The sequence below is a fragment of the Aspergillus heteromorphus genome (assembly GCF_003184545.1).
Source record: "Aspergillus heteromorphus CBS 117.55 chromosome Unknown BO70scaffold_33, whole genome shotgun sequence".
Lineage (NCBI taxonomy): Eukaryota > Fungi > Ascomycota > Eurotiomycetes > Eurotiales > Aspergillaceae > Aspergillus > Aspergillus heteromorphus.
Window position 1 is genome coordinate 19,630 of NW_020290438.1, and position 15,899 is coordinate 35,528.

At 44.3% G+C, this 15,899-nt stretch overlaps 4 protein-coding genes across 4 annotated transcripts; 3 read left to right on the plus strand and 1 right to left on the minus strand.

Moving 5' to 3' along the window:
- Window positions 1-5,153: 5,153 nt before the first annotated feature.
- Window positions 5,154-7,950, plus strand: BO70DRAFT_299945 (sexual differentiation process protein Isp4; the record flags this gene model as incomplete). Its single annotated transcript, XM_025539654.1, has 10 exons — window positions 5,154-5,217; window positions 5,297-5,595; window positions 5,665-5,939; window positions 5,993-6,199; window positions 6,254-6,408; window positions 6,479-6,576; window positions 6,632-6,958; window positions 7,020-7,202; window positions 7,251-7,826; window positions 7,885-7,950. The coding sequence occupies 10 exons, from the start codon at window positions 5,154-5,156 to the stop codon at window positions 7,948-7,950; spliced, it is 2,250 nt and encodes a 749-aa protein (XP_025395511.1).
- A 204-nt stretch (window positions 7,951-8,154) lies between these two features.
- On the plus strand, window positions 8,155-9,672 carry BO70DRAFT_432445 (uncharacterized protein; the record flags this gene model as incomplete). The annotated part of the gene is made up of 2 exons (XM_025548320.1): window positions 8,155-9,071; window positions 9,177-9,672. The coding sequence occupies exons 1-2, from the start codon at window positions 8,416-8,418 to the stop codon at window positions 9,670-9,672; spliced, it is 1,152 nt and encodes a 383-aa protein (XP_025395512.1). The 5' UTR covers window positions 8,155-8,415.
- Window positions 9,673-10,748: 1,076 nt separating this feature from the next.
- BO70DRAFT_382505 (purple acid phosphatase family protein) lies at window positions 10,749-12,994 on the plus strand (the record flags this gene model as incomplete). Its single annotated transcript, XM_025545538.1, has 4 exons — window positions 10,749-11,104; window positions 11,170-11,862; window positions 11,914-12,354; window positions 12,427-12,994. 4 exons carry the CDS (start codon window positions 10,749-10,751, stop codon window positions 12,788-12,790), a joined length of 1,854 nt encoding a protein of 617 aa, XP_025395513.1. The 3' UTR covers window positions 12,791-12,994.
- Window positions 12,995-13,918: 924 nt separating this feature from the next.
- On the minus strand, window positions 13,919-15,673 carry BO70DRAFT_374103 (uncharacterized protein; the record flags this gene model as incomplete). Its single annotated transcript, XM_025544951.1, has 5 exons — window positions 13,919-14,603; window positions 14,659-14,780; window positions 14,827-15,113; window positions 15,176-15,493; window positions 15,550-15,673. 5 exons carry the CDS (start codon window positions 15,671-15,673, stop codon window positions 13,919-13,921), a joined length of 1,536 nt encoding a protein of 511 aa, XP_025395514.1.
- Between the last annotated feature and the right edge of the window lie 226 nt (window positions 15,674-15,899).

A 15,899-nucleotide genomic window follows, 5' to 3' on the forward strand; every position in this document is an offset into this window, starting at 1 on the left:
AAAGATAAATTAGATAAATTTACTTAAAAAAAAATATTCTTAGTATTTAGAGAAAAGATATACTAATTAAATATAGTAATTAGAGATAAATCTTATATATATTAATATTAAAGCTTAATAAAATAATCAGAATACTCTATTATTTTAAAATATAGCTTAATTAATTCTAAATTAAATAAAAAAATAAAATAGAATAGATATAATAAATTATAAATATATTATAAAAATATTACTTATACTAATAAATCTTTTTTATTAGATAATATTAAACTCTGGATATTAAGATTAACTGATATAATATATATCTTTATTAATAATATAAATAAAAAATTATATATATATCTTTTTAAAATATTTATCTTTATAAAAATAGATTATAGCTCTTTAAATAAAATTATTAAATATAATATTTTTATTAGTATTATATAATTAATCTATAAGATCTTAGTACTGAAAGCTTATAATCTAAGAATTATAATAAATTTAAAGAAGAGATCTAGAAGATATTAATATTAGATTAGAATATTTTATAAAAAATTTTTATAAAATATTATTATTTTAATAGCAGAAGAGATTTTGAGAGAGTAAAATTAAAAGATTTTTTAATTTATTAAAAAAAGAGAAAATATTTTTATTATATATATTAAGAGAGAGTATATTATTATTATATATAAATATATTAATATTATTATAACTATTATTACTATTAGAATTACTAATATTATTAATATTTATTTTAGTATTAATATTATTAGAAAAATCAGTATTACTGTTAATATCTATATTAATATTAATATAATTATAAAAGTTAATATTACTGCTTATATCTATTCTAGTATTACTATCTAAATTAATATTATAAATATATTTATAATAATTAGCAGCTATCTCTGATTCAGTATTATTATTAATAATTAATTCTTAAATAAAAAATTAAATATATTTTTTAAAAGATATAAAAATATATTATCTAATTATATAACTAAAACTAGATTTATATTATATTTTAATTTCTGATAATTAGTTTTTTGAGAATAAGATATAATAAATAATATAATATTATTCTAGAAAGTATTTAAAAATAATAATATTTTAAAATAAAAAAAAATAGTTATTAGAAAGAAGCAGAAGATAGAAGATATATTTAAATATATTTTATAAATATTAATAAAACTCTAAATAGCTATTAAAAAAAAGCAGAAAATAAGAAATATACTTAGATATATTTTATAAATATTAATAAAACTCTAAATAATCTGTAATACTGTAAGATAATAAAAATTATAAATAATATTATTTATAATATTCTAATAAGTTTAATATATAGATAATACTTATTTATAATAATAAATATATTAAATATAGAATAATAGATATTATATTTATTAATAGATTAAATCTTAGTATTATAATTATATTTTTAAATATATTTAATTAATTATAATATTATTATAAGTATATATAGTAGTACTAGTATAACTAAAAATATCTAAGTAATTTTATAGTATATATATTTAATTAATATAATTAAACTATAAAAATATATAATAATATTATTATAAGCTTAATTTAATTATTACTAGTACTAGTACTACTACTTAGTACTATAGTATTCTTAAATATTTTACTACTAGAAATATTTATTTATTATTAATACTAGTAATAGTTAGTACTAGTAAGTACTTATTAATAATAGTATTAAGAAAAATTAAATATTAAGAAACTAAATAATATTATTATTTAATATTATTAGAAAGATTTTATAAATATTTTTCACAGAACTCTTTATTATAATTATATTATTAAATAATAGTAATAGTATAATTTTAATAATTATAATAAAAAAAATTAGTTTTTTTTTATTATTAACTTAGAAATTATTATTCTGTTACTCTATTTTATTATTTATATAAAATATATTTTTAGAATAACTATCTAAATAGCTTTTTTCTTATATTATTATTAATATTATTTATTATAATTCTCTGAATAGCTTTATTTTTATATTATTATTAATATTATTTATTATAATCTTACAGAATTCTGCTGGGGGAAGAATTATCTAGAATTATATAAAAATTATTTTTTTTTTTTTTTTTTTTTTTTTTTTTTTTTTTCTTTATTTTTTCTATCTTTTTTTTTTTTTAATTTTATTCTCTTTTATAAAAATCTATTAATATTATTATATTTTTAATTAATTTTTTTATTATTACTATCTTAATTGACTGCTATATCTATTATTATAAAGAGAAAAATATAATATATATAAAAAAAAAGTAAAATAATAATAAATTAATAATAAATTAATAGTAAATTAATAGTAAGATAATAGTAATTCAGTAAATAATCTATAAAGAACTTATTTACTATAAAAAAAAATAATAATATAATTATTTATAGATAGATTAAAAATAAAAAAATAATAAGCTTTTAATAATAATAAATAATTATATAATAAGCTTTAAATAGTTACTTTCTTATTATTTTTTTAAATATAGTTTTAAAATAGTGTAATAATTATTATATATAATATAATAAAGATATTTATTATTTATTTTAGTTAGTAATTATTAGAAACTGTTATACAACTGGTTACAACTAGCCACAACTGGTCATAACTGGCCACAACCTCGCGGTAACTTGCGCCAGCGGCCTACTATGTATTGACTTGCATGTATAGGTAACAGATGGAGGTCAGAAATAAAAGCTAATTAACTTCACCTTTATTCAGATTTGCTGTTGCTATCGAATAGAAATCTTGAGGACATCGTGAATAGTACTTTCCTTATAGACATGCCGCATGTGTTCTGTCGTGTGGCATGCATGGTGTTAGAAGCTCTTCATGATATGCTGCCATCCGTAGTTTGCTAAGATGGTCAAATGAGAAGAGTGCGATAAATACTTCTTGGTTGAAGCAGTCAATATAGTAGTATTGTTGCTACAGAGTAGCTGTTGTATAGACGAACATATCCAGTAGTCACCTATCAAGACATGAATAGATAATGTAAAAGGTTTTAGTATATAATTATAGTAGTCTTCTCTTATTGTACGTGCCTTTTATAATCAAGTACTGTACATGATTGCGCCATTGAGAATCGCAGTGTATCCAATTTATTGCCCTCGGGTGTCTTGGAAGTGGTGGAGAGCTGAAGCCACAAATGGCGAATTTACTTGGCTCTGTCCTCTCAAGCTCCTGCCATTCATCGGTGGAGCCCACAGGGCTAGCCTAAGCAGGCTTAGCGCTGTCTCAGGGTGTTGCCTCTTCAAGAAATTTGGTGGAGCGATGCAGGTCTTTCCGTTCCCATGATTTCTCGGACAGCCTTTGTAGGACCCTTACTCAGTGCCTTGACTGCTACATTGATTTGATCTTTCAGCAAATGTCAGAAAACTATTTATCGGGGCTGAGCTCAAGGTTGAAGGTCCATCCATAATCCCCAACAAACCAACACACAACACAGCAGCAGTCAGGGCGGTGGGTTGGATTGATTCCCACAAATCTATCAGCCTTGTCACAAGGCTGACTGAAAATGAGCTTGTGCTTTTAGTCTCCATCTCGCCATTCCATTTCCCGGGTAGCCGCTGGCGATCGTGTTGGATTGCGTAATGGATTCTACCGGAAACATGGCGCTTCTTAGTACTCAGTCGCGGCCCCATCCGGGATCCCAGCAGAAAGTTTGGAAAAGCCTCCGAGAAGAAAGACAATGATAATGGTAAAGCCAGCAAGTGCAACTAGGAGACGACTGGTCTCAGTCGATTTGGGCAGGTCTTGGCACCAAGCCCGAGTGCGTCTTGCCTGACAGCTTGTCCTTCTTTCCTATCCAGTCTTCCCCTCAGTGCCCCCTATTCGAAGAATGGTAAGTCTTCCGATCTATCTCGCTACTTCGCTAATCGTTTCTCCCGCCTCCGATGCACTGACTGCACAACTAGACTTGGTCTCCTCATCGCTGGGCCTGAAATGGCAAATCAGTATTTGACAGATCTTCAAGTCCCACCCGAAACCCGTCTCGTTGAGTCGTTACCCCTTTAGAGCATTATAGCTTTGACCGCGCCGGGATAGTATTTTGCTTAGTTACTTTCGGCCCAGGTCTGTTGAAGTGCCTTTTTAAACGAGGGTTGGTAGAGTTACCAGCACCAGCCAGCTAAGTCTCTATCCCCAGGCTCGAGACAACGTGCCAATATCAACTGAAATCCGTAACCGGTTCCAGAATTCAGACCTAGGTGAGGTGGTATCTCAGAGGCGACTGTACCAAATATACTCTTGTCAATTGAATTCTTTATCTGATTTGGGTGGATTTGCGATTCCGCGAATTCCGGCTGACGCACTACGGAGATGTGCGCTATCATGGCCTGGTCAGTTTATCACCAGGCAATGACGCCCGTTTTCAAGAGAAACTTCAAGAATCCTGGCCCCGTTCCACTCAACTTCACTAAAGCCTGAAGAGGATACCTCAAAGTCACTCGGACGAAATGATCAGATAAACTGGTCAGTATCTCACACGATTGGTCCAGCTGAGTGGCTGGGGAGGTGATTTGGCGCTCCCAAATATAGCAAGTATCGAGCTAGTTTGAGATGTAACCACGGATGGACAATTAATTTCGTCCATTGGGTGCCTCGGAATGTGATAATCTAGCCGACGGACTAGCCGATTCGGGTGCGCCATTTCTACCAGGGTCTCTGTGAACTAGAAGTCGTCTATGGAAAAGAGAGTCGCCATTGCAATATTCATGGAAATGGTGGCAGCGACATAAAAGAGCATTATTGGGCGATGTTTTCCAAATACAGGAAAGAAGGGTTCTTAACGGACTGGCCAAGTGAGGTCTTTCCTCTGCCACGAAATGAAAACGGAAGATCCACTCGGAAGGGGCAGGCACCACTTCGCCCTATAGGGCTGGGGGTCCCTTACTCGTAATATGGCCGGAGGCCCACCATGGCTAATCCACCCCGGTACTGTGTGTGCCAGGCTGCTAGTAATAGGATCTAGTGGTCGGAACTTGGAAGAGTCTGCGCTCGCCCCCTATGCGTTCATTCTACTCCTATTTAAATATTTATCAAGTCCGGGATCTTATCTGATGGCACATATCTGATCTGATAATTTTGCATGTTCTTTGCCTTGCTTAATTCTGCCTCTTGACAGCGCGGTGCGGAAATGGCCATGGCCGACACCAAAATCGGCGTCGACAAGGAGGATGTGTACCCGGTTGAAGACTCTGACCAAAGTGAGATTGCATGCCATTACTCTTTCTACCGTCCGGACTCGCCATCTACTAAGTACGACGTGCTAATGGTTCACTCAAGCCGACAGAGATTCTCAGACAGATGTGCTACGGGCCGCTGGCATCGGTATCCAGGAGAATGATCCGACAGAGGCAGTGTTGACCCTCAGGATGTGGGTTCTTGGGGTCGGCTTTTGCATCGTTGCTAGTGGACTGAACACTTTGTATACTCTCCGAACCCCCTCCATTACAATCTCGTCATCTGTTGTCCTTCTGCTGGCATATCCGCTGGGGAAGCTATGGGAAAAGACCGTCCCCGCATGTGATGTAAACCTAGGCGTGGTGAAGTTCAATATGAACCCTGGTGCATTTAGCCAAAAGGTAGTCTTTCTGTTTATTATACCTCTAAACCATCATCATTCTGAATACTGATCGATCTCTCGTCTTTAGGAACACGTCCTAGTTTATATCATGTCCAATCTCAGCATCTACGTCCGACTCGGGGCAGATGTCCTGACCGAACAAGAAAAGTTTTACGGATACAATGCAGGATGGGGGTTCCAGATTCTCATTACCTTGGGAACCTTTTTGATAGGTTTCTGCCTTGCTGGTTTGTTCCGTGGTGTTGTGGTGGCTCCCAGAGAGCTCATCTGGCCTGGTGTGCTGAGTACAACATCACTCACCACGACTTTGCATCATATAGGTCAAGGAGATTTGCTCGCAGTGTATGCAATCCATTTGTTCTATCTTTATGCTATATGAAACTAACGTGAAGTAGTAAGGATACGTGGAAAATGTCTCGCTATGCATTTTTCAGCCTTGCTTTCTGTATATCATTCTGCTGGTATTGGTTTCCAGATTTCATTTTCCCGGCAATGAGCTACTTTACTTTTCCTTGTTGGATCAATCCAAAGAGTACGGTTGTGAATCAACTATTTGGAATGAAAAGCGGCATGGGTCTATTGCCAATTACATTTGACTGCAAGTGATCCGATCAAACTGGCCCCTCCAAAACCAAAACTAATGTTTGACTAGGGAGCCAAATCTCCTATGTCGGCTCTCCCCTTCTAATTCCGGCGTGGGCAATAGTGAATGTTTTTGCTGGTCTCGTTTTCTGGATATGGATTGTAGCTGTAGCTTGCTATTACACTAATGTGTGGTACACAGGCTACCTGCCTTTCCAGAGCTCGTCAGGTATGTTGGCATGCCCCCCTCGTCATTCAATCGCTCCGCAGAAGTTTACTAATAATACGACTGCTTTCAGTTTATGATAACACTGGTGCCGTCTACAAAGCTTCAAAGGTCATCAATGAAGCGACTGGCTACAAGCTTGATCTTGCAAAGTACGACGCCTACTCCCCGGTATGGAACCCAAGAAGTGTCATGCGAATATTTATTAATGATTTGATAATTTTAGATTTACATGCCTATCACCTATGCATTGAACTCGTGTGGCTTATCATTTGCCACGCTGAGCTCTCTCCTTGTCTGGGTTGCCCTAGAAAAGCGACACGAGTTGGCCGCTAGTGTGCGCAGAGTCCCACAAGCAATTCGCAGATACTTGTCTCAACCAAAGGACACCGATGAGAGCGATCAGTGCCTTGATGTCCCACTATGGTGGTACCTCGTGGCTTGCCTGATTGCACTATTTGTTACCATCTTTGCAGTCGAGTACTGGGCCGTTGAGCTCCGGTGGTATGGCGTCCTCTTGGCCTGCGCGGTAGCTTTAGTCTTCTATGGCCCAGTAGGTGCCCATTCCAATTGCAGGGGGGGATTCATCGAGCTAACCCCAAATTTTCACTCAGCTTGCAACGATCTATGCCACTTCAAACCTTAAAATCAAGATTGATATCCTTTGCCGTATCATTGCTGGCTTTGTATTCGAGAACAAGGTTCTGGCAAACATATGGTTTTTTGACATCGGATATATCACAACGATCAAAGGACTTTACTTTGCTGAGGACATGAAACTATGCAATTACTGCAATGTATGTGCCGCTCCTGTCCTTTGGTGGGTGTATGCTAATGCGAACCAGATCCCCCCCCGAAAGGTCTTCCTTGTCCAGTGCGTGGGAATGGTAGTCGGCACGCTCAGTTCCGTCGGTGTGCTTAACTGGAGCCTTGGGCATATCAAGGGTATCTGTACCTCCGACGCCCTGAACGGCTTTAGCTGCCCTTACTCTCGTACTCACTTCAACACCAGCTTAATTTGGGGCGCCATCGGACCCCGAAAATACTTCAGCAATGACATCGGCTACAGCGCCCTCCTTTACTTCTTCATCATCGGCGCTGTGCTCCCCATCCCCGTCTACTTTCTTCGGCGCCGCTATCCGAATTCGCTCTGGCGCAGGGTTCACGTCCCCTTGTTCCTGGGCGGGCTGAACTACCTCCCTCCCGCCACGGGTACCAACTACGCCAGCTGGGCCGTAGTGGGCCTGACATTTGGATACCTCATTCGGAACCGACTATATCATTGGTGGTACAAGTACAATTTTGTGCTGAGTTCTGCGTTGGATTCCTCGGTTTCCATCGCCGGCGTGGTGATTTTCTTTGCGATTTTCTATAGCGGGGCGTCGAAGCACTTTAGCTGGTGGGGAACAACAGTGTACGAGGTGAGTGTCACGCCCCGTGTGTACAGTCTGGATGACATGAACACTAATGCTGGTCTAGGAAACGTGCGATTACAAGGGATGCGCTTATCTGTCGATCCCCGAGAGCGGCAAGTTTGGAATTTAGACGATATGAACTAGTCGATAAAGGCGAGGCTTCCTTTATAGATAGCGAGAGCTGTGCTATTGCTATACACACATATATAGTATACCGAGATCTATAGAGATAATAGTATGGAGATGAGGTGGCCTTAGGCAGAAGAAAGGCAGACAAAGTAGTTTTTTTTTTTTTTTTTCGTTTTTGCTTTTTCTACCGCATTGGTGGCGTCTTCTGCATACTTGTCTTCTACGCACCCATTCCTTTTCGACGCTGCGCCCCCAACGAGAGCGACAACCCGCCCATAATCCTACGACGACTCGTTCAGAAGGAGCACCAATAACCAACCCTCTAACTAGCCTCATTGCTGACCGCAAGAACAAGCTGTGATGATCAGTGCGACCGCCTCAGCCTCGTGGTGATGACTATTAATGGGCCGAGTGCTCCTGCAGGACGAGTTTCCCCAACACTCGAGCGCAGCACACGAACAAAGCCATGGTGCAATTCCGATTACTACACCGACTTTTCCGTCGGAAATCCCATTCCCTGCCCGGACCACCCGAAGGACCATCGCAGCAAGCCTCAGCAGTAACAGCGACAGCCCCGGTTCAGGTCGAACCGGTGCCGGCATCCCCGCTTATCAACCCGGTGGCCAACTGGTCGCGTGCCCTGCTGAACTCGACCGGTCTCGCCGCCTCCACATGCCAAGTCGCCGGGGATCTTTCCGATCCGAGCCGAGTGCCCATCCTGCCCCCGGACTATTCGTCCCTCGTCCCTCGAACCAGCAACAGCAACAGCAACAGCAACAGCAACGGCGACGATGTCTTGTTCCCAGTCATCCACCCCCAGGTCCAAAGCCCCTTCTTCTTCCGTCTTCCCCCCGAGATCCGCCATTTGATCTACCTCTACGCGTTCGGGGACCGCCGCGTTCACATCGACTTCGATTTCCACCCCGCCAAGGCCCAATGGAGCTGGTGGCATCGTGTGTGCGATGACCCGGTCCATTGCCCGGATAAGGAGGACCCGTTCGTGTGCCCAGAATATGAGGGCGCCGAGGAGGCTATGTTGAAGCTCGGGACGAGCGCCTGGGTCAAGAACGGGTTCGAATATAAGGTGGATGCCGTGAGTTGGCTTCAATCTTGTTGGAGGGGGTGAGTGGTGATCCTAGTCTTCTTCTATATGCATTTGCATTTGCCACTACATGCCATCACTCGCATGAAACGAATCCCTCCACTGACCGATTGCGACCGACTCAGATACCTGGAATCCCTGTCGGTTTTATATGCCACGAATAGCTTTGTCCTCACCCACGGCATTGATCAGCTCTTCCGTTTCTCACGCATCTTGCCCTCGCAGCATCTCGCGTTGATTACCACGCTGATTATCGAGATTGATGTTTACCGGGCGTCCAAAGGCCCACCGGATATGGAGCCGGAATTTCGGACGTTCTATGACGCGTTTTTCGGTCTGTTATGTCGGTCGCTACCCGGTCTCCAGGATCTCAGGCTATCGCTTGCGGGACTGCCCAATCGGGGCGGGCGCGGGATCGAATGGTCCCAGGAAGGGGAGTGGCAGTGGATTGGGCCGTGGGAGGCCCTGGCGCAGAGCCGGCGGTGGAAGAGGTTAGAGATTGCGGTACCGAAGACGTGGATTGGGGATTTCGAAGGGGTGGTGGAGCGGAGGAGTCGGTTGGAGGAAGGGAGAAGGTATCGGCTTGTGGCTGGGGTGGATCTGTACCCCAGGGGGTGGTGATTGATGGAATGCTTAGCGCGGGTCGTTATGAATATGGGACGATAGTGGAGGCGGGAATCGATGTCGTGCCTTCGTCTATGACATCTACAGGAAGAGATGTGATGCACGGGGTCAAAACTGGGAAGCCCATATGCCCATAGGACCATATCAGACAATTGGTCATTCTAGCTTCAGCCCTATGCCGCCAAGAGTTGGTACCTGGCAATACGCATGCTCTGCTCTTGTGGTGAGTGTCGAGTCGTTCCACCACGTGCCTTATACCGGAAAGCGATGGAAGCTCTGGCACTCCATAGCATGTCGACATGGATACTGGTAACCAGGGCCTGGACACGAGTCAATTGAGAGCGCACTGTGTGGAAGCGAGGGTGCTCCACAGCACCCTTCCGAGGATACTACTAGTAGTACGGAGTACTACTAGTAACCTCGTTGAAAATGCGGTGATTCTCATTGGCAGCAACCCCTCACCACGTGCAGGGATGCTGCAGGTGCCCAGGCAAGTCGCGGTCACAGTCGGTCACAGTCGGTCCCACCACTGCTAGTACTCGCACTGCGGAGTCCTCCGTCCACAGTTATCTTGTACCTTGAACCTAGTCAGACTGTCAGAATTAGGACTAGCTCAGATGACCCACAGCTGGGCGAATGTGGATGCCTGGCTGCGGCCAACCAACCAGAGGGCCATAAGCTGGCCACATGCTCGGCACGGCTAGCAAAACAACAAATTGGGAAGGCTTCTAGTGCAAAAGGCGGCAGCAAGTGCCTCCATCCATCCGCATTCCGAGGGCCAGCTTTGCAGCCGGCCGCCTCCGTCGCCCGGGCTGTTGACTGTCCAGCCCAGCATGGATGGATGCATATCGACGGCAGCCCATCGCGTGCCTTTTCTTCCGAGCCAATTGCTGCTTGGGCTATCTACACGTGTGGTATCATGCCTTGCTTCGCCGCGACGGCAGGCAAAACGATAAGCATGCAGAATTCATGGATATAAACCTACCTTGCTGCCATGGACTGGGTGGCTGGCTTGTCGATCCAGATCAGCCAGTCCATTGTTATCTCCTCGCCTTGCTGTTACGCACGCGACCATGAAGGGATCTGCTGCCTCCGCTCTGCTTGTCGCCCTCTCTGCGACGGCCGTCCAGGCCCGTCCTGTCGTCGATGAACGGTTTCCCTACACCGGGCCTGCCGTCCCCGTTGGCGACTGGGTCGATCCCACCATCAATGGCAACGGGAAGGGCTTCCCCCGTCTGGTCGAGGCTCCTGCCGTGAAGCCCGCGACGGCCAACCCGAAGAACAACGTCAACGTCATTTCCTTGTCCTACATCCCTGAGGGCATGCACATCCACTACCAGACCCCCTTTGGGCTGGGCAAGGTGCCGTCCGTTCGTTGGGGCAAGGACCCTCGCAACCTCAATCGGACCGCAGAGGGCTACACCCACACGTATGTTTGCCAGAATTGCGTGGAAACTGGGTAGTCGAAGTGTCACAGTGCTGATTCCAGAACAGATATGACCGCACACCTTCTTGCTCAGAGGTCAAGGCCATCACCCAGTGCAGTCAGTTTTTCCACGAAGTCAGCATTGAAGATCTGGAGCCTTCAACCACGTATTACTACCAAATCCCCGCGGCCAACGGCACGACGCAGTCGGAAGTTCTGAGCTTCAAAACCAGTCGCCCAGCTGGCCACCCCGGTCCCTTCAGCGTTGCTGTGCTGAATGATATGGGATACACCAACGCCCAGGGCACGCACAAGCAGCTGCTCAAGGCCGCTAGCGAGGGCGCCGCCTTTGCCTGGCACGGCGGCGACATCAGTTATGCCGATGATTGGTATTCGGGCATTCTCCCCTGCGAAGACGACTGGCCAGTCTGCTACAACGGAACTAGCTCTAGCCTTCCCGGTGGAGTGATTACCGCCGCGTACAAGCAGCCATTGCCCGCGGGAGAGATCCCTGACCAGGGTGGCCCGCTGGGTGGTGATATGAGCGTTCTGTACGAGTCGAACTGGGATCTCTGGCAGCAGTGGATGAACAACATCACGCTCAAGCTTCCATACATGGTCATGCCTGGTAACCACGAGGCTTCGTGCGCCGAATTCGACGGTCCTGGCAACGTACTGACTGCCTATCTAAACGACGACATCTCCAACGGCACCTCCCCCACTGACAGCCTGACCTACTACAGCTGCCCGCCGTCGCAACGGTAGGAGGCTTATGCCCAACGTATTCTGACCTTGAGCTAATTCTGTGCTAGTAACTTCACCGCCTACCAGCATCGATTCCGCATGCCAGGTCCTGAAACCGGGGGTGTCGGAAACTTCTGGTACTCGTTCGACTACGGTCTCGCCCACTTTGTGTCGATCGACGGTGAGACCGACTTTGCCGACAGCCCCGAATGGAACTTCCAGGAGGATGTCACCGGTAACGAGACTCTTCCTACCGAGTCCGAAACGTTTGTTACCGACAGCGGTCCGTTCGGAAAGATCAACGGCAGCGTCAAGGACACCAAGTCATACGAGCAGTGGCATTGGCTGAAACAGGATCTGGCCAAGGTTGACCGCTCCAAGACCCCTTGGGTGTTCGTGATGAGCCACCGTCCCATGTACAGCTCCGCCTACTCGTCTTACCAGCTGCACGTGCGCGAGGCCTTCGAAGGGCTTCTGCTCCACTATGGGGTTGATGCTTACTTCTCCGGGTGAGTGTATACTCCCTATCTACCTAGCACCCGCCCTCAAAAACGGCCGACAGTTATTCTAATTTATCGCAGCCACATTCATTGGTACGAGCGTCTCTACCCCCTCGGTGCCAACGGCACTATCGACACTGCCTCGGTCGTCAACAACAACACCTACATTGCGAACCCCGGTAAATCGATGACCCACATCATCAACGGCATGGCTGGCAACATCGAAAGCCACAGCGAGTTTGACGAAGGCGAGGGCCTGACCAACATCACCGCTCTCCTGGACAAGGTTCACTATGGATTCAGCAAGCTGACCATCTTCAACGAGACCGCCCTGAAGTGGGAGTTGATCCGCGGTGACGACGGGACCGTCGGTGACTCCTTGACGATCCTTAAGCCGACTCCCGTCCCCGGCGGTAAAAAGTCCCCGAATGGGTTCCACGCGTAGGGATCGAGCCTAAGGTTCCAACCTCGAAACCCAGATTGAGGCGATTGATGATTGAGGATGGGATGGGCTATGCGACGACTCTGGAATGATGTAATGGGATTTTTGAATGTGTGTCTATCTGATCTGTAATTACGAACCGGCGAAGATGTGTGCATGTACAGAGATAAAAAGTACCTAACCTAGATACATAATGGCTTGTTTCGGCTGAAAAATAACACTCGTTTTGATTGGTAGTTCACCAAGTTTCAATTAACTAGTCGCTTTCAGGAACTCCCAGGATACAAAGAAAGTATATACTTACCGACTATACAAAGGCAGCCCTGCCGCCTCACGCCCGATCGGGCCTCTAAAAGCCTCGCCCAGAGCGCCATGAAATAGGATACACGACAGGGTTTTCAGTACGGAAGCCGTGGTCGATGGATGTACTATACGGGGGTATGTATATATACCTACCTAGGTAGGTATACATACCAGGGCGGGGAGTTCTCCCTTTGCCTCTCAATGAGTTTCTGTTCCTTTTTTGTCTGCCGGCGCCGTGTTTAAAGCCGAGTGTTGAGCTATGAACCTTGTTACTGACAGTGTTTCATCATTAAACAACATTGTCCGATAGTATGTAACAGCTCTAGACGTTGGCAAAGTATATAGTACTAGTAGCTATATTTCTCCAGTTCTAGGTCATGTATCAGATACCACATAGCAAAACGTCATTTTGGTTATCTCTTACAGATGAAATAACTTCAACGAGATGCATCACCATACCCGGAATTGTCAATGGCATATAACAGATTTATCTGGGCCTGGATATCATCGTTATTGTTTTGCACCGTTCACCATAGCTCCGGTTTCTGGAGACTTGTATCAATATCAAGAGGCTCGACCCTGTTAGCTACTCGAAAGTCGCTCGCAGAACTTATTCAACATTCTAGCGAGATTTATGGTTGGCATTGATGTTGTAGAGCCTGATATCAGCTTTAAGAACTGTATTGTCTTGGAGTTTTGGGAAGGGGGGGGGGGGGTTCATTCAGAGTTTCGTATGTATACTTCAGCGGAGTGAGACGCCGGGTCATGGGGGACTTCAGATCGTCAGATATTGCTAAAATTATCATTTCAAAGGGAATGGAAATACCTCTATTCATCTACCAAATCGAACAATTCTACTTCATTCCACAAAGGCGACAAATGTGTCTCATGGACACGGGGGTCATGCAAAAAGACTGAAAGTTGCTGGGTAAATTCTTCTTTGTCCCGGACTCCTATCTGGGCCACCAATTTCGACACATGACGGATACAGAACTCCTTCAAGCCGGGCCGGGTAGAGTTGCATGTCGCCAAGAAAAATGCCCAGAGCCGAAACTCAGGTGTGAGCCATCTGGTTACTGTGTCATCGTCCAACAATCGAACAAGACGTGTAACAAGTAGGTTGCTACTTGATGCGCCCGGCGGGGATTCATCAAATATAGTAAGCGTAGAAAGCAATAATGCCAGACGGCAAGTCTCCTGGGCCTGATTCCACGGATCGCACTGAATGTCGTATTGAATGGAGAGAAGTGCGTACTGAGTCGATGTCAACCAGAAGCGGACTTTAGCGACATCGGCATGATTACTCTTCTTAGAGACGTTCGCAAAGACGGCTAGAAGATTCTGCAGATTTGATATGGCTGTCTTGATCATATCTTCCAGGTGCAGCAGGCTGTCCAGCATTTGGAAACCCCGACCTAAGCGGTAACTTGTAAAGTCTGATATGGGTAACTGCCAGAACCGGGTCCCGAAAGTAGGTGTTTGCATGACATCTATAGATCCACATAGGTCGGCACTGCTGGGATAAGCACGAGAAGCGCTGGGTATCAGTTAAAGAGTCCGTGACATACCGATAAATCTTGCCCTGGACTAGTGGCTTGTCATTGAATGCGTCCAAGCCCCCACGCAGATCGACAAGCGCCTTCAGGATCCGCATGTCACACACCCACTGGTCATGTAGTCCGACGACCTTCTTTGCCATGGTCAGCTTTTGTCAATATAACTTCTACCCAACGTACCTTGGCAACGGCCATACTGGCAATGGCAACCAATGTCTCATCGGAAGGGGTGTGTGCGGGAAGAGCCAGCCTCTCATGAATAATGTCCGTAGCTTGGCCAATATGTCTAATAAAGACGGGGCTCACCCGTTTCCGATCTACATTTTTCATAAGAAGTGTAGCACATCCCAAAGTTACATGCAGCATCGCTGCATCTCCACAAACAATAGGCGCCCAGTAGTCATGGATTGGATTGCAGCCGCCTCTTTTCTCGATCGAATACAGAGTCTCCCAAGCAGCAGTTATGTCTGATTGATTCAGTACTTGTCGAAACATGAACGAGATGCATGAAACGAATATTTCCACTTACAGTATGATAACAAATCGTGCATATAGGGCTCAACTACGATTGGAAGCGTGTCGAATGGATCCATGTGACTTGTCGGGGAAGGCACGAGCCGAGGGTAAGTCCTCTCACTCGTGGAGATCAAGCTGACACGCGTATCTCCGTTATTCTCCCTTCTTTTTTGGTTGCGACTTCCATGGCTCAGCATTGCACGGCTTCTGATAATCTTACGGGTTTCTTCAGTGATATCGGTCGTTCCCACCCCAATATTGATAAATTCAAACTGAGGGGCGGCGACTCCATGTTTAGGAATACCTTTCGAAGTTTGTTTCCTTTTATTTGCTGTCATTTATCAGGCCTGTAAAAAAAAACTATTCCGCGTGGAACTTTAGGCTCACATCCTGCGGGGCGGCCTCTCCTTCGCGGCGCCACCTTGATCGGGCCATTGGTGTATTGAAACACGACCGATTCGGTTGATGACGGATTGGCGGAAAACACCACCTCACTGGGAGTGTTGTCCATGGTGATGCTGGAAAGATACTGTGGTCCGCTTTCGTTCCTTGCGGGAAAAAGGGATGACGGAGGAAAAGGGAGATAAATCGAGAAAGGTAAAGAAAGTCATGCCTTCATGTCATCCCGCCAAGCCCATTATCTCCGCTCCACGGGCGCGCTAGCCCGATCGGGATGCTGGTCGATCCCAGTAATTTCGCCCAAAAGAGTAATCGGCCCCATACTCCAGCATCATTCA